Source organism: Ranitomeya variabilis, chromosome 3, assembly GCF_051348905.1.
Source record: "Ranitomeya variabilis isolate aRanVar5 chromosome 3, aRanVar5.hap1, whole genome shotgun sequence".
NCBI lineage: Eukaryota > Metazoa > Chordata > Amphibia > Anura > Dendrobatidae > Ranitomeya > Ranitomeya variabilis.
Genome location: NC_135234.1, coordinates 372,121,523 through 372,148,596, shown reverse-complemented (window position 1 = coordinate 372,148,596; position 27,074 = coordinate 372,121,523). Strand labels below are relative to the sequence as shown.

Here is a 27,074-nt window from a genome sequence, read left to right as displayed (position 1 = left end):
AAATAAATTCACATTTTATTAACTCACAAAGTCACTGACGAAGCCGACGCGAAACGCGCGTTGGGGCAACGGTGTGGATCTTTGCCTGACGCTAGCATATGGGTAAGAACCTGGTGGGTAATTTATGACATTTATGACGCTTTTGAGCCTGTGTACAGGGCTCATTAAAACGAATTTATTACGCTCTTACTATACCCTCGGGTAAACGCCCACATATTTTTGCACTATGCACTGTATGGCAATATGTGACTTCTGGGATGATCCACATTAGTTTTTTTTGGTCTGTGCTACCCGGCTCTCTATAACTGAATGAATTGTATTTGTTTGTCTATTTTGACTTGTACCTATTTGCTTCTTGTGACTTTGTGACTTAATAAAATGTGAATTTATTTATGGACATGCACTCCATTGTTTTTGTATGTAATCAGTTTTTGGGAGTGTCCTGAGTACATTTTAGTGCTACCTACCTTTCTCTCTGCATGCTCTCCCCATGGTGGTTTAGAGCATGGTGGAGAAATTTAGGAATTTACCCTACATTTTGGGCTTATTTCTCTGAGGTAAGGGCATGTAGGAAAGCGCGGTGCTGCTGAGGTAAGGGCATGGAGGAAAGCGCAGTGCTGCTGAAGTCTACGTTCAGCGTTCGGCGCCGCAGTGTCGCCGCATGCGCCCCTATATTATGGGGGCGCATGGACATGCATTGTGCTGCGTTTTGCGTCGCATGCTTTTTTTGGCCGCAAGCGTTGGGCGCAGAGAACGCAGCAAGTTGCATTTTTTTTGCGTCCAACTTTCGGCGAAAAAGGACGTATGCGTGCATTTTGTTGCGTTTTTGTTTGCGTTGTGTCGCCGACGCAGCGGCGCACAACGCAAATGTGAACGTAGCCTAAGGGCATGGAGGAAAGCGCGGTGCTGCTGAGGGGGCATGGAGGAGAGTGCAGTGCTGCTGAGGTAAGGGCATGGAGGGAAGCGCAGTGCTGCTGAGGTAAGGGCATGGAGGAAAGCGCGGTGCTGCTGAGGTAAGGGCATGGAGGAGAGTGCAGTGCTGAGATGTACGAGAGAAAGTCGTGCGTCTGTGTGAAATGTCGCAATTGGCGCCTCCATTAATATTCGATGTCCCCATTACCCCCAGATAGAGCTGATAAAAAGCCAGGTCACATGACGGCAGCAGCCAATCCCCGGTTTGTACCGCGGCGATATACACAAACGCGTCATATGATTTATGTGCAAGTGATGGCCGCACAGAGCAGGGACCAGTGTGACTGTGACTTGTTGACGGCGATGGTAGGCGATGACCGATGACGTCTTCATCACGGGACGGCGCGGGGCGCTGACCCCGGAAGTGTTGATATCACACGTGGTTGCTCAGGAAACCCTGTCAGATGAGGCTGGCCGGCCGGCTGTACGGAGGGGTGTCTGCGATGGCCTGTCAGCCTCCGCTTAGAGATCTGGCCGGTAAGGTGATGAAGCTGCCTGGCGGCTCCAGTGGCTGCAGGAACGGCCCGGACAAGGACGTCAAGGGTGAGGAGTCAGGAATGGCGGGCGGAGATGGAGCGCTATGGCTGATGAGCTGCTTGTGAGCTGGGCGCTGTGTGACTGCAGGATCATGGTGGGGCACTCCTCACTATGGGCACTCCTCACTATGGGCACTCCCAGCTGTTATACGCAGGATGTTTTACACCCATAAACCCACTTGGACCTTTTTATGCTTCCACTCAGGGTCCCCACCCACTGTGATCCGTGTCCATTGCACTCACAGTATGATGCCACACCATGCAATATGGCCCCTCCCCAATATACAGTGCAGGGCCCCTGCCACAGTGTTATACCTCACAGACACTGTACAAATCAGCACAGTCCCCCAATCTGCCAGAACAACCGTCACAATCCAGGCATACCCTCCAACCGCCCCAGATAACATTTCCTTTTGTCCATCATACTTAGCGTAATTGCACTTGTTTTTCACACCAGTGACACGACTTATCTAACAAGCCAGCAGTCTGACAAGTGGGCCTGATTGGGACGTTCCCAGCAGACATTGTTTATTTGCCCTGCTTGCTGTGCTGACGTGCCCACCCCATATGTTGTGTACTCACACACTGCTTTAGGATTAACGTAAATGGATTATTCTTGGTGTGTGTGTGGGTATATATATATATATACTGAAATATTCCAGTTGCCAATTTTTATTCATTGAATAGTGGAAAGCGTTGAGAACAATAAAACATAAAAAATTATCAATCTATATCAAAATTAATATCTCACGGAGGCCTGGATTTGGAACGATACTAAAAAATCAAAGTGGAAACACAAATTACAGGCTGATCTAACTTCAGTGGAAATGCCTCAAGACAAGGAAATAATGCTCTGTAGTGTGTGTGGCCTCCACGTGCCTGTATGACCTCCCTACAATTCCTGGGCATGCTCCTGAAGAGGCAGCAGATGGTCTCCTGAGGAACCTCCTCCCAGACCTGGACTAAATCATCCGCCAACTCCTGGACAGTCTGTGGTGCAACGTGACGTTGGTGGATGGTGCGAGACATGAAGTCCAGATGTGTTCAATCAGATTCAGATCTGGGGAACGGGCGGGCCAGTCCATAGCTTCAATGCCTTCATCTTGCAGGAACTGCTGACACACTCCAGCCACATGAGGTCTGGCATTGTCTTGCATTAGGAGGAACCCAGGGCTAACCGCACCAACATATAGTCTCACAAGGGGTCTGAGGATCTCATTTCGGTACCTAATGGCAGTCAGGCTACCTGTGGCGAGCACATGGAGGGCTGTGCGGCCCTCCATAGCAATGCCACTCCACACCATTACTGACCCACTGCCAAACCGGTCATGCTGAAGGATGTTGCTGGCAGCAGATCACTCTCCACAGCGTCTCCAGTCTCTGTCACGTCTGTCACATGTTCCCAGTGTGAACCTGCTTTCATCTGTGAAGAGCACAGGGTGCCAGTGGCGAATTTGCCAATCCTGGTGTTCTGTGGCAAATGCCAAGCGACGGGCCCTCAGACCATCCTCATGGAGTCGGTTTCTAACCATTTGTGCAGACACATGCACATTTGTGGCCTGCTGGAGGTCATTTTGCAGGGCTCTGGCTGTGCGCCTTCTGTTCCTCCTTGCACAAAAGCTGAGGTAGCGGTCCTGCTGCTGGGTTGTTGCCCTCCTATGGCCCCTCCACGTCTTCTGGTGTACTGGCCTGTCTCCTGGTAGGGCCTCTGGACACTACGCTGACAGACACAGCAAACCTTCTTGCCACAGCTCGCATTGATGTGCCATCCTGGATGAGCTGCACTACCTGAGCCACTTGTGTGGGTTGTAGAGTCCGTCTCATGCTACCACGAGTGAGAAAGCACAACCAACATTCAAGTGACCAAAACATCAGCCAGAAAGCATTGGTACTGAGATGTGGTCTGTGGTCCTCACCTGCAGAACCACTCCTTTGTTGAGTGTGTCTTGATAATTGCCAATAATGTCCATCTGTTGTCTATTCCATTTGCACAGCAGCATGTGAAATTGATTGTCAAACAGTGTTGCTTCCTAAGTGGACAGTTTAATTTCCCAAAATCTTGATTTACTTGGAGTTATATTCTGTTTAAGTGTTCTCTTTATTTTTTGAGCAGTGTAAATAGCGCCCGTGTCCCCCCCCCCCCCCCCCACCCCAGTATACAGGTCTCGTCGTATGACAGTTCAGCTCTACTGGAGTAAATATGGCTCAAATGCAGTTCTGACCAAAGTAGAGCACTTATTGCTTCTATTAGGGTCCAACTCTTCTCTAAAGAGCTGCAGGAGGTTTGGTTATTGTCCCCATGACTAGTGACTGAAGTGGGCAAAGCATGCACCCAGAGCTTTTGAAAATGTTAAAGGGATCCTGACAGCTTCTGTAGGCCCCCAAACTGCCACCATGTATTTATTACTATGTGAAAGGACTCTGTCAGCACAGAATGACTTTTAAAAGTAAGTTCCGCTGCTCTGCGCACAAAGGTGGGGCCAATCTACTATATAATTGTCTAAGGGTCACTTCCGTCTTTCTGTCTGTCACGGAAATCCCAAGTCGCTGATTGGTTGGAGCAAAACAGCCACGACCAATCAGCGACGGGCACAGTCCGGCGGCAAAATGGCCGCTCCTTACTCCCCGCAGTCAGTTCCCACTCCATACTCCGTCCCCCCCCCCACCCCAGTCAGCGCTCACACAGGGTTATTGGCAGCGTTAACGGACCACGTTATGCCGCGGTGTAACGCACTCTGTTAACGCTGCTATTAAGCCTGTGTGACCACATTTTTTCTATTGATGTTGCCTATACAGCATCAATAGTAAAAAGATCTAATGTTAAAAATAAAAAAATAAAAAAAAAAAATAGTTATTTACTCACCGTCCGTCGGCCCCTCGGATCCAGAACAGGCCTTTCCCGCTCTTCGAGACGCTCCGGTGACCGCTCCATGCATTGCGATCTTGCGAGATGATGACATAGCGGTCTCGCGAGACCGCTACGTCGGCATCTCGCGAGAACGCAATGCACTCTTGGGACTGGAGCGCGCGAGGAGCGTCTGTAAACGCTTCGCCTGGAACCGGGGTCCAATGGAAGGTGAGTATATAACTATTTTTTATTTTAATTCTTTTTTTTTTTAACAGGGATATGATGCCCACATTGCAATATACTGCGTGGGCTGTGCAATATACTGCGTGGGCTGTGCAATATACTGCGTGGGCTGTGCAATATACTGCGTGGGCTGTGCAATATACTGCGTGGGCTGTGCAATATACTGCGTGGGCTGTGCAATATACTGCGTGGGCTGTGCAATATACTGCGTGGGCTGTGCAATATACTGCGTGGCCGGCCGCGAACAATCAGCGACAGGTGCAGTCCAGGCGCCAATTGGCACAGGATTTGAACCACGCTTCGCTAATTGGTCGCAGCCGGCCGAATCCTGTGTATTCAATGTATTATTCTAAAATCTTCATAAATAAACTACATACATATTCTAGAATACCCGATGCACTAGAATCGGGCTACCATCTAGTCCTTTATATGCACCTTCCCACCTGCTTGTTTTCCCTCTATCTGCAACCCATTTTCTTTGACAGCTCTGGCTTTCTAGAGCCAGAGAAAGGTGGACATAGGTGGGAAGGTGCATATAAATGATTGTCTGTGTCATGATACGAGTGCCTGCACATTGTTTGAACAGTCATTCTGTGCTGACAGTCCCTTTCTAAGCTCTTTTTATTGATTAGTGCATACGTGGAAAAAGAAAACAATTTTATAATTTTTGGTGGCGATATGCTAATTAGCGGGTGACTCGTTGTGAGATTGTTTTCCCAAGACTAGTTATCCCACTAATCATGCTATCACTCCCATGTGGACATGAGTAACATGATTTGCAAGAGCGGTGTCACTGCCGATTCCCAGGAGCAGTCCTGACTTTTCACTAGGCTGCCGTCACACTAGCAGTATTTGGTCAGTATTTTACCTCAGTATGTGTAAGCCAAAACCAGGAGTGGAACAAATAGAGGAAAAGTATAATAGAAACATATGCACCACTTCTGCATTTATCACCCACTCCTGGTTTTGGCTTACACATACTGAGGTAAAATACTGACCAAATACTGCTAGTGTGACGGCAGCCTTACAATTCATTTCTTCTAGTGGCATTTCCTCCTTCCATTAGTTACAGTATTATAAGGAATGTAGGTGTGAGGGAAGCTTTGGAAATCGTTTCCTTCATGAGTTCAAATGGCGTTTTTGTAGTTAGTGAAATTTCTAGTCTACGACCTTGGAGCATTTTTGCATTGATTCTGATTTATGCAGGTACCTTGAGGCTAAGAACCTCTGCTTTAGCTGGTGTCTTGCGTCTCCTCCTGCCTCTCTGACCACTCCTTCACTATCTTTTCCTGGCTCCTTTTCCCCATGCTGTCGGTGATTCCTCAGGGTTCAGTTCTAGGCCCTCTCGTCTTCTCCTTATATATGGCCCCTATTACACAAACCATCAGTAGATTTGATATTCAGTACCATGAACAAACATAGGAGAACAACTGGAGTGTGTTAATAAAATTTGCAAAATTTATTGGAAACATAATAAAATCCTACAAAACACTTAAAAAACACCAAGTGAAAAAAGGGACATAATAGGATATAAAGTAACCTAGTCAGTGCTAGCAGGAAGTATATATATCCTAGCGCTGTATGGTGACCTATACCGTTAAAGTATAGGGGCTATCGATATGTACCAGATTTCCCCTCCACATCAGGTCATGAAATGGCAAAAGTGACAGTTATATCTGAGGTTATGCCTGATCAGGCTTATTTAAACTATAACTTTGCCGCAACAAGAAGCCTGAAAGAAGGGGGTGGTTATTGCACAGTCTAAATCTCTATGGAAGCGTATATGTACTGCCAACTGGCATAGAAACGGCACCTCCCACCCCGATAGCACCCATAACCCCCAACCTTACCAGGTACTCAGTATCCCTGAATTAGGCGCTGCCCCTGCTACCCCGACGCGCGTTTCGCTATCGGTGTGTTTGCTTCTTCAAAGGGATGTGTAAGCAAACACACCGATAGCGAAACGCGCGTCGGGGGTAGCAGGGGCAGCGCCTAATTCAGGGATACTGAGTACCTGGTAAGGTTGGGAGTTATGGGTGCTATCGGGGTGGGAGGTGCCATTTCTATGCCAGTTGGCAGTACATATACGCTTCCATAGAGATTTAGACTGTGCAATAACCCCCCTCCCCCCCTTCTTTCAGGCTTCTTGTTGCGGCAAAGTTATAGTTTAAATAAGCCTGATCAGGCATAACCTCAGATATAACTGTCACTTTTGCCATTTCATGACCTGATGTGGAGGGGAAATCTGGTACATATCGATAGCCCCTATACTTTAACGGTATAGGTCACCATACAGCGCTAGGATATATATACTTCCTGCTAGCACTGACTAGGTTACTTTATATCCTATTATGTCCCTTTTTTTCACTTGGTGTTTTTTAAGTGTTTTGTAGGATTTTATTATGTTTCCAATAAATTTTGCAAATTTTATTAACACTCCAGTTGTTCTCCTATGTTTGTTCATGACGTGGTAGGAGTGGTATATATAGGGACCGGGACATTGGTCTGGGTCGCCCTTTAATATGAGTCTGGGTGTGTATGTAGTTATATTCAGTACCATCTCTGTGCTGATGACACACCATTATACACCTCTTTTCCTGACATCACTCCTGCATTACTACAAAATACCAGTGATTGTCTGTCAGCTTTCTGTAACATCATGTCCTCCCTCTATCTAAAACTGAATCTGACAAAAACTGAACTCCTCGTGTTTCTTCCCTCTACTAACCTACCTATGCTGGATATTGCCATTTCCATTTCTGGTTCTACCATAACTCCTGCTGTCATGAGGTTATATTTTACTCAGATATTACGTTCACTCACTACATCTGATCACACTCGCTCAAGTTAGTTTTGTGTGGATTCCACCTGCGGATTCCTATTATGGAGCAGGTGTAAACCGCTGCGGAATCCGCGCAAAGAATTGACATGCTGCGGATTGTAAACCGCCGCGTTTCCGCACGTTTTTTTCCTCACGTTTGGGCGCTGCGGATTGCGTTTTCCGTAGGTTTACATTGTACTGTAAACTCATGGAAAGCTGCTGCGGATCCGCAGCAATTTCCGCAACATGTGCACATAGCCTTATTCATTCAGGTCTGGACTACTTCAACTCTTTGTTTACTAATCTGTCTCCCTCTTACTAAACTCTCTCTCCTCCCCAATCCATCCTGAATGCTGCAGCCAAGATCATATTGCTTTCCAACCGTTAAACTGATGCCGCTACATTGTGCCAGTCATTGCACTGGTTGCCCATCCACTCCAGATTTCAATATAAACCTATCACTCGCCCACAAAGCACTCCATGCATGCTTCAGCACCACTCTACATCTCCATCATCTGTATACGACCCTACCCGTGCCCAAAGGCTAACCTCCTCAATAACCCAAACCTCCCACTCCCGTCTCCAAGACTACTTGCCTGCTGCACCAATTATCTGTAATGCACTACCCAGGACAACTTGATTAATTCCATATAGCGACAGTTTTAATGGTGGCCTAAAAACGCATTTCTTTAGACTGGCCAATCAACTATCCCAGTTTTGCCCACACATTTTTCTCGGAGTCTGGTCCTTTGTGTCATCTGTTTACTCCCTCCATGCATGTAATATCCCTCTATGGCTGTACTTGTGCACATTCTGGTTGGTGACTTGTTCATGCAGCGCTATGTGAATACCCCATTTATTATATTGATGGCCGGACCGTACATTACAAGCACTTTTTACCATTTACCTTGCGTGTCTCCCTATTTCCTCTTAGATTGCAGCTTGCGAGCAGCAGGGCCCTCTCTTTTTGGTATGAGTTCTGTAATGTCTTTATTGTCTGTACAAGTCCCGTCTGTAATGTAAAATGCTGCAGAATATATTGTTACTATAGAAATTATTTAGCTTCAATTAAATACATTCTTTGCTGTTTATTTCCTTACTTTTTAATGTCATATTTGTCAGATATCGGTAACTTTCTTCCACCCCACTTTCCCCAGGTTGGAAAGAGATCTTAAACACCTCTGTGGGTGTCCTACAACAATCTGGAGTGATTGGGGTGCCCACTGACACCATCTATGGCATCGCATGCCTGGCACAGAGCTCTCAGTCCATTAGTAACATTTATAACGTGAAAGGACGCAATGGGACCAAGCCGCTGGCCATCTGTGTTGGGGCCATTGAGGATATTTATCGGTTAGTATGTTTTGCATCTCTTTATACAGTTGCTTTTATATTTTCTAACCTATAAATATTTTACACACACTGGTTTTAACGGGGTATTAGCATCTTAAAAGGGATGTTGGTTTAAAAAGAGCCACAGTTCATTAGTGAAAATGACTACCTGTTAAAGCCTCTCCAGCGCTCACAATCTGTTGTTAAATGAGTTATTAGTTGACAGTACTTAACCTACACATCCCATCTACAACACATGACTTCTGCAGCCAATCGCTGCTATCGGTGGTCTTGTGATGTCTATCTTGGGTTTTAACAACAGGTTATTAAAAGGCTTATTTTATTTTCAAGTATTGCCTACACACGGCCCATTATTTTGTTGATGCTGGAAAACCTCCTTTTATTATATTTATTTTTATTGTATATGCTATACCTCTGTACGCACGCTGCAGATTCATGGGGTCTGGGTCTTGAGATCTTCACCAGTCACTCAAGATTGTACAGAAGCACTGTTGTTCTTGCTTTAGCATGCGCACAGAGCAGAGTATGGTATCAATAGGGATTCTGTGGGTCAATACACCGCTTTGTGCATTTGCTTAGTCAAGGCTGAACACTTTGGAGCAGTATGTTGAGCAAATGGTGAGGGTTTTAGGACTCGGACCCCACCATTCTGCAGAATATCATTAAAAAAAAAAAAATGTGTGTGTGTGTGTGTATATATGTGTGTGTGTATATATATATATATATATATATATATATATATATATATATAATGTGTGTGTTCTTATCACAGAATTAGAATATAATGAAAAAGTTAATTTATTTCAGTTCTTCAATATAAAAGGTGAAACTTATATATATATATATATATATATATATATATATATATATATATATATATATATATATATATATATATAGTCATTACACACAGAGTGATCTACTGTATTTCAAGTGTTTATTTCTGTTAATGTTGATGATTAAGGCTTACAGCTAATGAAAACCCAAAAGTCATTATCTCAGTAACTTAGAATAACTAACAAAAAACACCTACAAAGGCTTCCTAAGCGTTTAAACAGGGCCCTTAGTCTGTTCAGTAGGCTCCACAATCATGGGGAAGACTGATGACTTGGGGTAAGCCACAAAAGCTCATTGCTAAAGAAGCTGGCTGTTCAGAGTGCTGTATCCAAGCATATTAATGGAAAGTTGAGTGGAAGGGAAAAGTGCCACCACACATAGACATATCCAGGACATGGGCTCCCATCTTCCTATCCATCTATGAGCTGGAAATTGCAAATGTGGGTCACCAAACCCCTTCATAAATGGCACCTATGTAGCATTTGTGGGATTCCCAGTGGCTATTTATCCATACAATGCTGTATTTCAATCCAATATGATAGTTGTGATTAGGTATGCTTAGACAAGTGTAGTTTAAAGCTTTTAAAACCCGATCGGGTCTTTCCTTCGTTATATTTGTGTAGCCGTGTGACCACTAATATGTGGTAGCTTTCAAAGGAAAGGTCACGCTGCAGTTCTAGGAGAAATCCGCCTAGTTCTGTAGAAATTTGGTGCATTACTTTGAGATCATAATGGAATATCTTCGATATATGCAGGGTGTAAGACTTTTTCTATTCATCACTACTCCTCAGTGAGCACACACTGTACATACAGCAGCATTCAGCTCCTTAGGTCCGAACATTGCTTTACACACTGAACACCAGGTGGTGCCATACTGTAAGAAATGTGAGGGAAATCTTTTTCCTTGACATTTAACATTTATTTGTTTTTACTCGCTTTAATACCACAGAACTTTACAGACATGATCAGCCCTGTCCCCAATGGGGTTCACAATCTAGATTCCCTATCATTATGTCTGTAACATAAACCCACGCAAGGACGGGGAGAACATACAAACTCCTTACAGATGTTGTCCTTGGTGGGGTTTGACCCCAGGAACCCAGTGCTGCAAGGCTGCAGTGCTAACCACCGAGTCACCGTGCTCATTACACATTTATGGACATCTGTTTTAAGTTATTTCTTTGCCTGTGGGCATTGGATGGGTTGTTACCGACATCTGGTGAGAATGTCATGTCAATAGCACATTTAGAAATATGTGCTTTGAAAATTGTGTTCAATTCTTGTCACGCGCTGTATTTCTTCACTGGGCCATTTTGGTTTGATTTTTGTCTTTTAAATTATGTAAGTTGCAAATAGTATTTTTTATGCCTATACAATGGATGTGATTTGCAGTGGTGGGCCATCTCCTTTAATAGGTGACAATCTGTTACTAAGGAGCGATACACATTTCAAGTGTCTGATTTGGATTTTCTCTTGAATGCAGATATTGCCAGGTTAATGTTCCTGACCAGTTACTTCGGGACTTATTGCCTGGGCCAGTTACATTGGTGATGGAAAGATCTGAGGAGCTTAATAAGGAGCTGAATCCTTACACTTCAGTAAGTATAGACTTTATCATACAATTGGCAGTAGTATTCATACAAGTCAGGAAGAAACAAACATTCTGATTCCATAACACTTGGAACCCATCTCTGGGGCAGTTGTCAGGAGTAGTGTTGAGCGATACCGTCCGATACTTGAAAGTATCGGCCGATACCGGCAAAGTATCGGATCCAATCCGATACCGATACCCGATACCAATACAAGTCAATGGGACTCAAGTATCGGACGGTATTCCTGATGGTTCCCAGGGTCTGAAGGAGAGGAAACTCTCCTTCAGACCCTGGGATCCATATAAATGTGTAAAATAAAGAATTAAAATAAAAAATATTGCTATACTCACCTGTCCGACGCAGCCTGGACCTCAGCGAGGGAACCGGCAGCGTTGTTTGTTTAAAATTCGCGCTTTTACTTGGTTACGTGAAGTCCCGGCTTGTGATTGGTCAGGGCGGCCATGTTGCCGGGACGCGGACCAATCACAGCAAGCCGTGACAAAATTACGTCACGGCTTGCTGTGATTGGTCCGCGTCCCGGCAACATGGCCGCCATTAACCAATCACAAGCCGTGACGTCACGGGAGGCTGGACACGCGCGCTTTTTAAAATACGCGCATGTCCAGCCTCCCGTGACGTCACGGCTTGTGATTGGTTAATGGCGGCCATGTTGCCGGGACGCGGACCAATCACAACAAGCCGTGACGTAATTTCGTCACGGCTTGCTGTGATTGGTCCGCGTCCCGGCAACATGGCCGCCCTGACCAATCACAAGCCGGGACTTCACGTAACCAAGTAAAAGCGCGAAATTTAAACAAACAACGCTGCCGGTTCCCTCGCTGAGGTCCAGGCTGCGTCGGAGAGGTGAGTATAGCAATATTTTTTATTTTAATTCTCTCTTTTACACATTATTACATTAATGTTGTTGCGATACCCGATACCACAAAAGTATCGGATCTCGGTATCGGAAATTCCGATACAGCAAATATCGGCCGATACCCGATACTTGCAGTATCGGAATGCTCAACACTAGTCAGGAGAAATCCAATACAGTCATGTGTATTAGTGATTTTCACATTCTCTACACTCCCCAACGTTGACTTTACAACGCAAGGAAGAGTGGTGGCATTATGAAAATCACATGACTGTTCGGTATGAGAAAGAAGCCCTCCCACTAAGTCTTCCCACCCCATTAAACGTGTATATGTGAATGTAGTGTGTTAATATGCGGTACTCGCCTACCACTGTAATTATCCGGCTCACTCTATATTCTGTGCATAAGCTGGAAGTCTTTTACAGTATAAGTCTATGGAGCCTTGCTCTGACGCTTCATAGACTGACATTGTAAAAGCCACTTGTGGATCCCATAGAGCGCAGTGTGACTTGGAGAGTCTTTAGAGAGGTGACCTCACTGAGGAGAGGAGCAGGTGGCGCTGGACATCAGAGAAAGCTGTGCTAGATGAGTATATTAACACTTGCACTAAATTACCTGTGTATATGTATCTAGACCTACTCATATACATTAATTTCAATTAATAAAAATAACATGGTGTAAGTGCTTCATTAGTGATATGCAAAAAATAAAAGATTTTCATAACGTCAGTGTAGTATAAGCGCAGAAAGCTGGCTCCTGAGACATTCCACCTGTGTCTTCGTGAAGGCTTTTTCATAGTGTTCCCATGTGGTCTCCAGACCAATTGCTGTCATTGCATACAAGACCAAATCAGGACTCGTCGCTGAAGAGCATGGCCCCTAACTCCAACCTCCATTACTGTCTTGCTCTGCACCATGATAGCCTCCCACAGTGGTGGCATAAAGTCAGTGAAATGCCTGTACGTGGATGCCTGATTTGTAGCCCATTACCTTCTGATAGTTTGTGTAGTCACGGTTTGAGGTTTTAGGCTTGGTATGTGATGTTTAATTTCACTTGCAGTGCAGAATGACTCGCTATGGGCCATTCTTTGATTTTTACAAGAACACATGGGCAGTGTCATACCGGTATTATGCTTCGTGCTGTCATAATATACAGCCGAACACCTTAGTCTGCAATCCAGGTACCCTACCAGCATTACACTGATTTAATAGTGCAACCAGTGGTACGACCATTTCTCCAAAGTGTCCCAGGAGTAATTTTTGAATGACTATGCCAGGCCACATGATGTTTGTGCTACTGTGGGCAGCCTGCGTGGCCTAAATATGCTACCATGGTCTGCAGTGTCTCCAACCTAGCACATCTGAGACATTATTGGTGGGCAATTGCAAAGGGAGCTGCCAGCAGCAGATTTACGATGTGTACCCAAGTTCATTCAGCATGACACAACATTCCTTAGACAACCATTAATGAAGCCCTCCTCCCATCAAGATTTTACCCTCTTAATATATTGCAATCATATAGCAGTGTTTACTTACAATTGATCATTTGTTTTCCTCTGCTCTATGTAGAAACAGGAAGTCTCTCTTCCTTACATAAATCACTCCCTCCTTTACCTCCTGACCCAGCTGCTCCCTTTCCCTGCTGTTGATTTTGCAGTGATGACGACTCATACAGGGAAAATTGACCTCCTGTTTCTCCATAGAGCTTAGAATGATTCAGTAGCCAGTTTTTAGTCATGTGACGTCATAGACCTAATGGCTAACATAAGAATTAGCTGGGAGAAAAGGCTAAATTAGCAACTGTAAGTGCACAGTGGTATATAATATCATGGTGATGTATTAAAAGGGTAAGAACTTTGATGGGAGGAGGGCTTTGTTACTAACCTCACTGATAACACGGCACTGTTTTCATGTGCATTATTTCTGCATGTGGCGCTCATCCTCTATGCTGAATCAGTCGCAGTTTGGAAAATTCCAATTTGTTTTTCAGAATTTGCATATAATGTGCTGTGCATAACTCCATGACTTTTTCTTCCTTGGTTTTTTCACTTTCAATGTTGAGCAGTGTGGTATGGCTCATACACCCTGAGTTGTGTAGAGGTGTAATACTGCATCACTTGACTCTTATTGGGCTCCTCTGTACCTTTTCTGGTGTTGATTTTTATATGTAAGCACACACATCTTGTGTGAATTTCAGCCTGAAAAAATGTAGCATTATCCATTAGATGCTGCACTAGTTATGCTCTTGGAGTAATTTCTTTCAGAGCAGAATATTTCGACAAGATGAGTGCCAAATAAAGGCACAAGCAGCACCTATGGCTCTGTAGTAAGGCGGCACAAGGACTGTTCCCCTATAGCTTTGCAATTAAGGTTCTATTTATTTATTTTTTTACCCTAATTATTTAGAATTCTTGTGTGCCCAATTTTTAAACCCGATTGTGAAAGGGTAATTGGAAACTTTTTTTTTTTTTTTGTATTGACCTTGGCTTTATTTTTTATATTTTGTTTATCCACGTCCTGATTTTTCTAACCTAATAAAGTTGCCTTTTTCTTATTTCTACTGAATCCTGGTCCTGTCTTATTCCAGTTGGTGGGTGTTCGTATACCAGATCACGCATTTATCAGACAGCTGGCGCAGATCTGCTCCGAGCCATTGGCACTGACTAGTGCGAACATCAGCACCCAGCCAAGCACACTGTCAGTTGAGGTATTATCTCTAAAAGCTTTAAAGTAATGAAGTTGGTGTAAAACGTAATACTCATACTGGATCCAACCTAGCACCTTTGTGGGATTTATACAGAGATTGGGAAACTGGCCAAGTAAGATCGTCTATGGTCTCCCTTCATACATTTGTTAAACTGATATTTTATAGAACTATTTTGACTTTACATATGAATATATTACTAGTTTTGTTTCTGGTTGTAGGAGTTCAGAGACCTGTGGCCCACGTTGTCCCTAGTCGTGGATGGAGGACCTATTGGGGACTTGTCTAGTCCAGAATCCAGGTTAGGATCGACTGTAGTGGATATTTCTGTTCCTGGAAAGTTTACTGTTATCCGACCTGGATGGTAAGTTCACTGTTAACAAAGGGTTACCCATTTTTGTGGTCTTGGATTTCTGTGAGTTTTCTTGTATGTGTATTTAACCACTTGGTGACCACCTGTTTGCCTTTTCTTTTTCTTTTTTTTTTTTTAAAGATGTCACTAAGGCTTTACTTAATTGCATGGCCTTCTCATAGCATTGCAGCTCCCATCTATTAATTTTCTGTCGCAGATTCCTATAATCTTGGTTGTTTATAACTTTGCGGTTTGAGGGAAGTATCAGGGTCTCCCTAAGTCATGCCATCAAAACTTGTTACCTGGGGATCATGGCAACATGGGGTCTGATGGTTGCTGTGGTAGCTGAAGTCACAAATGGTGTGTATTCTCCATAGATTTCAGTATGAAAAATTAAAAATTGAGCTTTAACAACAAAACAGAGGTTTACATTGCTAAATTTGGCAGGACTCTTACCTTTTTTTTTTTTTGCCGCATTTATTGCATATTCTGTGGTTCACCTGACAATAGAGGGTATGGCTTCACATAAAAAGGATGTGGTTTGCAGCATTCATATCTGGAGGAAGCCAACTAATATGTGGTGTTTATACCCAGGGCTGTGGAGTCTGTAGGCTAAATCTCCAACTCCGACTCCTCAATTTCCATGACTCCGACTCCCTCATACATGGCTCATGTTTAAGTGACAAATTTACTGTGGTAAAATGGTAACATCGGGCTTTTAATCATTATTATGATACAATAATCAAGCTCTTTAGATAGAACATAAAATGTTTATTGGAATACAACTTCAGAACAAAAAACTTTTTCATATTTACAACTTATTATACACTGTGCAGTAAGTGTAAAAAAAAAAAAAAAAAATTCAGCAAAATACTTACTGAATAACATTGGTGCAGTCTATGAATTTGTTCTGAAAAATGGTATCGCCTCCATCAGATCCTCCTTTAGAGATGACCTCAAATCTGACCTAAAATTTTTTTTTAAGGCTAGAGATTAACCTCTACACTAACTTGGGTTGGTGGCAAAGCGCCAACAGGTGCCGGGAAAGGTCAGAGAGGCCCAGCGCCTGCGCACTGCAGTACTTTGCTCTGCCCTCAACAGGACAGACAAAGTACGCCGGAGCCGCGATAGAAAGCAAGGAAGAGTACGTCATCACATGAAGATGGGAGGTGCAGGACCCGGACCGTATCGGGACTGCCTCTGGGTGAGTATAATCTAAAGGTACCTTCACACGAAACGACTTTGTAACGATATCGCTAGCGATCCGTGACGTTGCAGCGTCCTCGCTAGCGATATCGTTTAGTTTGACACGCAGCAGCGATCAGGATCCTGCTGTGATGTCGCTGAATAAAGTCCAGAACTTTATTTGGTCGTCCGATCACCGTGTATCGTTGTGTTTGAAAGCAAAAGCAACGATACCAGCGATGTTTTACACTGGTAACCAGGGTAAACATCGGGTTACCAAGCGCAGGGCCGCGCTTAGTAACCCGATGTTTACCCTGGTTACCAGAGTAAAAGTAAAAAAAACAAACAGTACATACTCACCTGCGCGTCCCCCAGCGTCTGCTTCCTGACACTTACTGAGCGCCGGCCCTAAAGTGAAAGCACAGCGGTGACGTCACCGCTCTGCTGTTAGGGCCGGAGCTCAGTAAGTGTCAGGAAGCAGACGCTGGGGGACGCGCAGGTGAGTATGTACTGTTTGTTTTTTTTACTTTTACGCTGGTAACCAGGGTAAACATCGGGTTACTAAGCGCGGCCCTGCGCTTAGCAACCCGATGTTTACCCTGGTTACCCGGGGACCTCGGCATCGTTGGTCGCTGGAGAGCGGTCTGTGTGACAGCTCCCCAGCGATCAAACAGCGACGCTGCAGCGATCGGCATCGTTGTCGCTATCGCTGCAGCGTCGCTTCGTGTGAAGGTACCTTAACTTGTTTTTCTTATCTTTCCGGTTACATCAGGGGCTTATCTACAGCATTACAGAATGCTGTAGATAAGCCCCTAATGGCAGTGGCCGCAGCTTATAGGCGAAAAATGGGGTGATCGATTCCCTTTAAGATCTTCCTTTTGGTTAAGGGCTTCTTCAATCACTAATTTTCTAATACTTTCTCTTTCAAGAGAAACGCCAAGTTTGTGGGCCATTTCTCCATTAAGAGCTGTAAAAGCCGGTCGTGCAAATAATGATAATGGTACACAGTCCTTCACAACAAGCTCCATGAGCTGTCTTTTAAACACATCGTCTGTCATTGTTACAGTAAAGGTACCTTCACACGAAGCGACGCTGCAGCGATAGCGACAACGATGCCGATCGCTGCAGCGTCGCTGTTTGGTCGCTGGAGAGCTGTCACACAGACCGCTCTCCAGCGACCAACGATGCCGAGGTCCCCGGGTAACCAGGGTAAACATCGGGTTGCTAAGCGCAGGGCCGCGCTTAGTAACCCGATGTTTACCCTGGTTACCAGCGTAAAAGTAAAAATAACAAACAGTACATGCTCACCTGCGCGTCCCCCGGCGTCCGCTTCCTGTACTGTGTGAGCGCCGGCCGTAACAGCAGAGCGGTTTCACTTTAGGGCCGGCGCTCAGTCAGAGCAGGAAGCGGACGGCAGGGGACGCGCAGGTGAGTATGTACTGTTTGTTTTTTTTACTTTTACGCTGGTAACCAGGGTAAACATCGGGTTACTAAGCGCGGCCCTGCGCTTAGTAACCCGATATTTACCCTGGTTACCAGCGTAAAACATCGCTGGTATCGTTGCTTTTGGTGTCAAACCTGACGATACACGCCGGTCTGACGACCAAAGAAAGTTCTGAACTTTATTCAACGACCAGCGATATCACAGCAGGATCCAGATCGCTGCTGCGTGTCAAACACAACGATATCGCTATCCAGGACGCTGCAACGTCACAGATCGTTGTCGTTCTTGTTGGAAAGTCGTTTCGTGTGAAGGTACCTTAACTTTGTCACTTACAAAATATCTAGTAACTGATGTTTGAGATGCTCTTTCCTCCTCCTTTGCTTGGCGGGAAGTGCTGGTCTCTGGTTTCTTGGTGCTGCTGTGATCTTTCAATCACAGCTTTGTAAACTTCTGGGTGGCAGCGTAAATGTTGTCTTAGATTGGAAGCTCTTGAAGGAGCTTTTTTTATCACTGCCTGATTTTTGGCATCACAGCATTTGTTTTCATCTGGGTCACATACACTGACACACACACAATGTTTTTTATCTTGAGTCACTGTAAAATGCTCAAATACAGCTGATTTCATAAGATGCTTTTTAGACATTTTGTCAGCAATGCTCGCTGAATGATGAATGTCGCTATCCCCCTGATGATTCAAAAGATGAAACTTGTCGGGAGACATCAGTTTCTGCTAGGATGAGACGGCGTGGTAATATTGAAAACGGCCGGTCATGAGATCCTGGGCACTCTGAAAAGGCACCGTTTGAACGCTCGGTCCTATGGATGAGTATAAATGGGTTTATTTTTATTAATGCCTTTCTAAGTCACTTATTGAACATATGCCAGTACGGATAGTCCCCGAGGGGAGGCATATATGTATTCTGGTGAAATCTTTGGGCAAAATATTATGATATAGAGACTCTTTGAGCTTCCTGCTATATTGTACTACTACTCTCCTGCTATGATGATAGAGGGTATGTTGGCTAATTGCCAGGCTATCAGTAAATAGTATAACGTGTAAAAGCCCTCTGTGTTATGGTTGGATTGCACTGAGCCCTTTTGTTTTAGGTGGGATTGGTCTTTTCCATCCTCTCTCTCGGCATGTTATAAAAAGCTATAAATATACCTGTGGCTACTTTTCATTGTATAAACCTGACACGGGAGCATTCAATACATATAGGTCATAGACCTGTTTGAACTGGTATTAATGCCTCGAAAATAGAGGTTCAGCGTGACAATACTTGATAGCCGTAATATATTACCTCTGAAAGGCAGACACATGTGGTATGTACGAGTATGTTGGGTGTGTTTTTACTTTCACTATGTGGTCTTAGCACAAGCACTTTTTTGCCCTTTGGGTGCTTCACAGGAACTTAAAGGGAAGGTGCCATCAAAAAAAATTTTTTTCCAGCGATTGAAAAAAATGTAAAGAATTAATGTTTGAATTTTCATAAATATTATCATTTGTTTATAATTTTGTAAAATATGAAAAATAATTTTAAAAGGTTTGGCATTTCCACTTTAAAACACTAGGGGGAGCAGCTAATGAAATTTTGACAAAAACCTAGTGTACAACTAGCTCACATTACTGCACTGCAGTAATTATGGGCGGAGTCTGCTGACGTGTGTGATGTCTCCTCTCCTCCCCTCCTGGGTGTTTGCTAAGGGATAAGAGAGGATGATATTCAGGAACACAGTGAGCAGCCATTTTATTGGCGACTGCAGAGTTATACTGACAAGTAGACAGTCACCGAGGATGGCAGGCAGCAAGGATTCTGGGAGATATGTGGTGGAGGGAGCAGGGTGACAGCAGCACAGAGTATTTCAGGAGAGCAGTGTGCTGGTCTATGGGGGGGGCACCATGCTCGGTGCGTGGAGCAGCCAGGGATTGTACATAGAGCGCTGCCTTTTATACACATGGATGGACCGTCTGCTCCACAGAAATCCAGGAAACATTTCTGCTGATTGATAGTCTGTTCTGATCCAGACATTGCATGCAGACCCCATTCCCCTCCTCAGATCCTGTCCTGGCGATGTGTGAAAGCGAGGCGACAGGCGAAGTACGGGGTGACGCTGGGAAGGAAATGTAGCCATATAGTAATGATAAAAATGAGACGCCTCTCTTCAGATGCCTCACCAGCCTTCCCCTGACTGCACCTAACTGGAGGTCATGCTGCCCCCTCTATTACTCCAGACCCGCGTGCAGGTGCTCAGCCAGAACCACCATAGAATGGGTCCCCTTTATGAAAATAATACTGCCATAGTGTTCTCACATAATACCGCCATATAGATCTCACATAATATCGCCAGTGTTCTCACATAATACCGCCATATAGAGCACACATAATACTGCCATGTAGAGCACACATAATACTGTCCTATAGTTCTCACATAATACCATCATATAGATCGCAAATAACGACGCCATAGTGTTCTCACATAATACCGCCATATAGAGCACACATAATACCGCCATATAGATCACACATAATACCACCAGTGTTCTCACATAATACCGCCATATACTTCTCACATAACGACGCCATATAGATCTCACATAATACCGCCATATAGATCACACATAACGGGGGAGAGGAGTGCATAGGAGAGGATTAGATTCACAGCTCAGCAGTCAGTATCACACAGGACAGTATTAGATACACAGCTCAGTCAGTATCACACAGGGTAGGATTAGATACACTGCTGAGCACACAGTATCACACAGGAGAGGATTAGGCTACTTTCACACTAGCGTCGTTCGACGCACGTCACAATGCGTCGTTTTGGAGAAAAAACGCATCCTGCAAAGTTGCCCACAGGATGCGTTTTTTTTCTCCATAGACTTTTTCATTAGCGACTAGTGTTGAGCGATACCGTCCGATACTTGAAAGTATCGGTATCGGAAAGTATCGGCCGATACCGGCAAAATATCGGATCCAATCCGATACCGATACCAATACAAGTCAATGGGACTCAAGTATCGGACGGTATTCCTGATGGTTCCCAGGGTCTGAAGGAGAGGAAACTCTCCTTCAGGCCCTGGGAACCATATAAATGTGTAAAAGAAAGAATTAAAATAAAAAATATCGCTATACTCACCTGTCCGACGCAGCCTGGACCTCAGCGAGGGAACCGGCAGCGTTGTTTGTTTAAAATTCGCGCTATTACTTGGTTACGTGAATTCCCGGCTTGTGATTGGTCAGGTCGGCCATGTTGCCGGGACGCGGACCAATCACAGCAAGCCGTGACGAAATTACGTCACGGCTTGCTGTGATTGGTCCGCGTCCCGGCAATATGGCCGCCCTGACCAATCACAAGCCGTGACGTCACGGGAGGCTGGACACGCGCTCATTTTAAAATGGGCGCGTGTCCAGCCTCCCGTGACGTCACGGCTTGTGATTGGTTGCGCCGCGGTCAACCAATCACAAGCCGGGAGGCTGGACGCGCTCATTTTAAAATGGGCGCGTGTCCAGCCTCCCGTGACGTCACGGCTTGTGATTGGTCAGGGCGGCCATATTGCCGGGACGCGGACCAATCACAGCAAGCCGTGACGTAATTTCGTCACGGCTTGCTGTGATTGGTCCGCGTCCCGGCAACGTGGCCGACCTGACCAATCACAAGCCGGGAATTCACGTAACCAAGTAATAGCGCAAATTTTAAACAAACAACGCTGCCGGTTCCCTCGCTGAAGTCCCGGCTGCGTCGGACAGGTGAGTATAGCGATATTTTTTATTTTAATTCTCTCTTTTACACATTTTAACATTAATGTTGTTGCGATACCCGATACCCGATACCACAAGAGTATCGGAATCCCGGTATCGGAATTCCGATACAGCAAGTATCGGCCGATACCCGATACTTGCAGCATCGGAATGCTCAACACTATTAGCGACGCATTGCGACGGATTGCCACACGTCGCATCTGTCTTGCGACGGATGCGTCGTGTTTTGACGGACCGTCGGCACAAAGTTACATGTAACGGTTTTTTGTGCTTCGTGTCCGCCATTTCCGACTGCGCATGCGCGGCTGAAACTCCGCCCCCTCCTCCCCAGACATTACAATGGGGCAGCGGATGCATTGAAAAACTGCATCCGCTGCCCCCGTTGTGCTTTTATTTCACAGTATGCGTCGGTGCGTCGGCCCGATGCACTGCGACGGGCCCGTACCGATGCTAGTGTGAAAGTAGCCTTAGATAAACATCTCAGCACAGTATCACACAGGATAGGATTAGATACATGGCTCAGCACAGCATCACACAGGGTAGGAATAGATACATGGCTCAGCAGACAGCATCTTGTATGGAGCATCTTATGGGGTCATAATCAACGTTTGTGCAGGATTATATGGGGCAAATATCTTTATGGAGCATCTTATGGGGCCATAATAAACGTTTGTGCAGCATTATATGGGGCAAGTGTCTGTATGGAGCATCTTATGGGGCGATAATGTTTTGTGCAGCACTATATGGGGAAATTATCTCTATGGAGCATTATGAGGCCATAATCAACATTTGTGCAGCATTATATGGGGCAAATGTGTCGATGGAGCATCTTATGGGGCCATTATTAACCATTATGCAGGATTATATGGGGCATATTTTAATATGGAGCATCTTATGGGGCCATCATAAACTGCATGGAGCATTATATGGGGCTCCTGATTCAATATGGATATTCAAAAACACTTAACCTACTGATGTCTCAATTAATTTTACTTTTATTGGTATCTATTATTACTTTTGAAATGTACCGGTAGCTGCTGTATTTTCCACCCTAGGCTTATACTCGAGTCATTAAGTTTTCCCAGCTTTTTGTGGCAAAATTAGGGGGGTCGGCTTGTACTCGGGTCGGCTTATACTCAAGTGTATACGGTATATTTGGTATTATTGCAAATAAAGCAGCAACTTTGTTTGTACTTGGGTTTTCGGTGCTTGTTTTTAGCAGTCTGGATTAATGGGGCCCTGTCATCTCTTGTGGTTGTAAAGCTATAAAAGCCCATACCTTGTTGTTTGTTTTTTTGTTTTTTAATGGTAAGTGCATTATATTAATTCGCCTTTTATAATTTGTTCTCATTTCAGTGCTCTGATTCCAACAATGGAAATTCTGAAGAACAGATACAGCTTGTCATCTGTGTCCTGACGCCCTCTGTCTCTCTTGCGTACTGTAGACTGAGAGAAATCCATTTGACAACAAACCAGCACGTATTTGATGTCATGGGCTGTGAGCATTGAAGTGCAGAAACCTGAAAACCGTGGCATGTCTTAGACTTTTTAATTCGCAGGACCTATTAATCATTGGATTACCATATGTTTGGATATGGATGTAAGGAATCTTTGACTACACCAGGAAAATTTATAATTTATTTATAAGAGACTGTTAGTGATGACCTGTTCTGTTAAAAAGTAGAGCAAGTCATTGTTTATTACAGATGGACACTTTATTTTTAAAGCACCAGACTGATTATTTACTGTAGGCCGTTTACAGACAAATGCGTTTTTGCATCTTTATTACAGTTGTTAATTCTATCCTGACTGCCAGTCTACGTAACAGAACAAATAAGCAGCCTAAGAATCTGGGCCAACTCATTAGTCCTACGGCTGTGCCTGGGTTTACAGGCATAATACTACACATTTTGCATGTCTGAATCCTGCCTTAAAGTTCTGTGTTTTTTTTTTTTTTTAAATTGAAATAAAACCCATCAGAACTGTTTTCAACTTTGCAATTGCTACTCGTGTGCTTATACAAAACGCTATACCTACAGAATACATTTTTTTTCCAATAGCAAAAGCAGGAAAGTTGTAATACTGCTACTGAACTCCACAAACTTGTTTAAAATATCAACTGTCATCAATTTAAAAAAAAAAAAAAAAAAAAAAGCCTTTCAGGATAGGTGAGGGGTTTTTTTTTTTTTTTTTTAAATCATGCTTTACTCCTACTCCATTCATTCTCTGGGAAAAGCTGTGCTTGGCAGCCCCATAGGGAATGAATGGAGTGGTAGAAGTTTGCGCACTGCTGTTCCATTGTACCAGGAATAAATATGCCCTTTTTCTCTTCGCCACGACCGCGCCCACTGAGAGGGGATCCGCCCCTAGGAACAGGAAACCTACAGAGATAAAAGGGGTGGCCCTCCTTGCTCCCTCAGTTGGTTTCCTGTTCCTAAACGAACCTATGGAGAAGATCGCAAGACCCGGAAGTGATGCTATCACTTTCGGGTGAAAATTTTAAAAAACAAATGTGGTTTCCGTCGCTAATAGTGGAAGCTGCATAAAAGCACCGGCTACAGGCTTACTGGTGTGCAGGGATGTTGTCCCCAAATGATCCCGCTATGCACCCACTTGAGGAAGTGGTGGTGTCTACGGCATCAGGACCTTCCAGACAGAGCGGTTCCACGGACAAGAGTGGAACAAGCAAGATGTCAAGTCACTCTACGCCTCAGCCTTTGCCTCTGCAGCCAGTACCTTGATGACAAACTTCACTGGGTGAGAGTTACTAATCACACCTAATGAAGCTGACAGTCCCTTCTTTCTATATACCCCTTCAGGCTAAAAAAGACCAGAAAATCCAAACATAAAAAATGTGCCCTGTGTTCCCAGCCCTTTCCGGACAATTATCCCAAGAGGCTATGTCAGATCTGCATTGGGCAGACTCTGCTAGAGGAGAGTCCTCAGTGAGAACAGAGGACATTAGACTTATGTTTAGAGAAGAGCTACAGACCCTGGGGGGTTCCAGCAGGACTAAAGGTACCTTCACACTGAGCAACTTTGCAACGAGAACGATAGCGATCCGTGACGTTGCAGCGTCCTGGATAGCGATCTCGTTGTGTTTGACACGCAGCAGCGATCAGGATCCTGCTGTGATATCGCTGGTCGGAGCTAGAAGTCCAGAACTTTATTTCGTCGCTGATCACCCGCTGTCATCGCTGGATCGGCGTGTGTGACGCCGATCCAGCGATGTGTTCACTTGTAACCGGGGTAAACATCGGGTTACTAAGTGCAGGGCCGCGCTTAGTACCCCGATATTTACCCTGGTTACCATTGTAAAAGTTAAAAAAAAAAAACACTACATACTCACATTCTGATGTCTGTCACGTCCCCTGGCGTCCACAGGGTTAAAACTGCTTTCGGCAGGAGCGCTTGCTAATGCTGCGCTGCTGCCGAGAGCTTCCTGCACTGACTGTGTCAGCGCCGGCCGTAAAGCAGAGCACAGCGGTGACGTCACTGCTGTTACTGCCGGCACTGACACATTCAGTGCAGGAAGCTCTCGGCAGCAGCGCAGCATTAGCAAGCGCTCCTGCCGAAAGCAGTTTTAACCCTGTGGACGCCGGCAGGGGACGTGACAGACATCAGAATGTGAGTATGTAGTTTGTTTTTTTACTTTTACAATGGTAACCAGGGTAAATATCGGGTTACTAAGCGCGGCCCTGCACTTAGTAACCTGATGTTTACCCTGGTTACCCGGGTGCTGCAGGGGGACTTCGGCATCGTTGAAGACAGTTTCAACGATGCCGAAGTCGTTCCCCTGATCGTTGGTCGCTGCGACCACACAACGACTTACCAACGATCACGGCCAGGTCGTATCGCTGGTCGTGATCGTTGGTAAATCGTTTAGTGTGAAGGTACTTTAAAAGGCAGAGGCCTAGCAGGGAATATACCTCCCCTAAGTTCAGATCATCTTCGGATAGTGGCGAGCTTGGCTCAGACTCTTCCCGGGAGTCATTATCAGAAGAGGAGGAGCATACTTGTTTTCCGACCAACAGATTGGTTCGGAGGACTATGTGGTTGACGGATACTAAAGATCCCAAAACTCCCCAAGAAATTATGTTTGCAGGTCTCTCTCAGGTGAAGAGGTGCACATTCTTGGTAATACCAGCGATAAAAGATCTAATGAAAAATGAATGGGAGAAGCAAAGGCAGATAAGTTTTCTTCCCTCAACATCTAAGCGGCGATATCCCTTTGATGAAGATCTAGCTTCTTGGGTAAAAGGTCCCAAAGTAGATGCAGGCATAGCCTCCACCTTGCGTCGTTCTACCAGTGGAAGACTCAGGAATGCTAGCCTACCCCCTGGATTGTAAAGCGGATACGATCTTTAAAAGGTCCCGGGAGTCATGCACTGGAGCCTTCAAACCAGCAATATCTGCCACCTGTACCGCGAGATCCATTCTGGTATGGTTAGACCAGTTAGAGGAGAATATAAAATCCAGTCTTTCTAGAGACAAAATAAGTTCCTCTATCCCTCTAATCAGAGGTGCAGCAGCCTTCTTGGCAGGCGCCTCGGCTGATTCCCTGCGCCAAGTGGCCAAATCGGCTGGGTTAACCAATGCAGCCCGTCGGGCCTTATGATTAAAAGGCTGAAAAGGTGACACAGACCAAATCTAGACTCTGCGCCATACCATGCCAGGGTGAGTGTCTGTTTGGCACAGTATTGGATGATATTCTCACCAAAGCGGGTTAAAGAAAGAAGGGGTTCCCTAATGCATATATTCCATCCTATAGGAGAGCTTTCAGAAAGCAGTCATTCGGCAGAAAGAGGGACTATAGGAACCCAGACCGCTGGGGCAACAAAGAAGCCAAGCAAAAAGGTGCCCTGTTTAGCAGACGTCCCTTCAAGAGTGGAGATAAATCCCGGTAGCTCCGACCTGCCGGTGGGTGGCAGGTTATTGCTCTTCTGCCAGCAATGGAATGCAATAACTGCTAATTCCTGGGCCATTAGCCTAGTGACATCTGGCTTAAGATTAGAGTTTGCTCAGGTTCCTCCGGACACCTTCCTATTGACTTCTCTAAAGTCTCAGGCTCAGCAAAAGGCTTTATAGTTGGAAATTAAAGGTCTGTTATCCAAACGTGTTCTAGTAGAGGTTCCGGTAGACCAATAGGGGAAATTGATTTTACTCCCCCTTATTTCTGGTCTCTAAGTCAGATGGCTCTTATAGGACCATCATTAAATTAAGGAGGCTGAATACCTTTCTAAGATCTCGGACCTTCAAGATGGAATCCATCCGGTCAGCCATAAAACTTTTATTTATCGGTCGTTCATGACAGCACCACGGAGAGAGGGGATCCGCCCTTCAGGAACAGGAAACCTACAGATACATAAGGGCGGCACCTCTCCCATGCATCAGTTGGTTTCCTGTTCCTGGAGGACAGGATTCCCTACAGATTTCTACATTTTTTTTCTTTTTTTTCATCTGAGAATACCCAGGCCGGCTGGCGGACCCTGGAAGCACCACGGTGGGTCCGGGTAGGGCTCCACGACAGTGAGCGGGGTCCGGGTAGGGCTC

At 45.0% G+C, this 27,074-nt stretch overlaps 1 protein-coding gene across 1 annotated transcript; it reads left to right on the top strand.

Moving 5' to 3' along the window:
- Positions 1-1,218: 1,218 nt before the first annotated feature.
- YRDC (yrdC N6-threonylcarbamoyltransferase domain containing) lies at positions 1,219-23,508 on the top strand. The gene is made up of 6 exons (XM_077295942.1): positions 1,219-1,515; positions 8,578-8,773; positions 11,094-11,208; positions 14,663-14,782; positions 15,001-15,143; positions 22,878-23,508. Exons 1-6 carry the CDS (start codon positions 1,377-1,379, stop codon positions 22,936-22,938), a joined length of 774 nt encoding a protein of 257 aa, XP_077152057.1. The 5' UTR covers positions 1,219-1,376; the 3' UTR covers positions 22,939-23,508.
- The last annotated feature ends 3,566 nt before the right edge of the window (positions 23,509-27,074 follow it).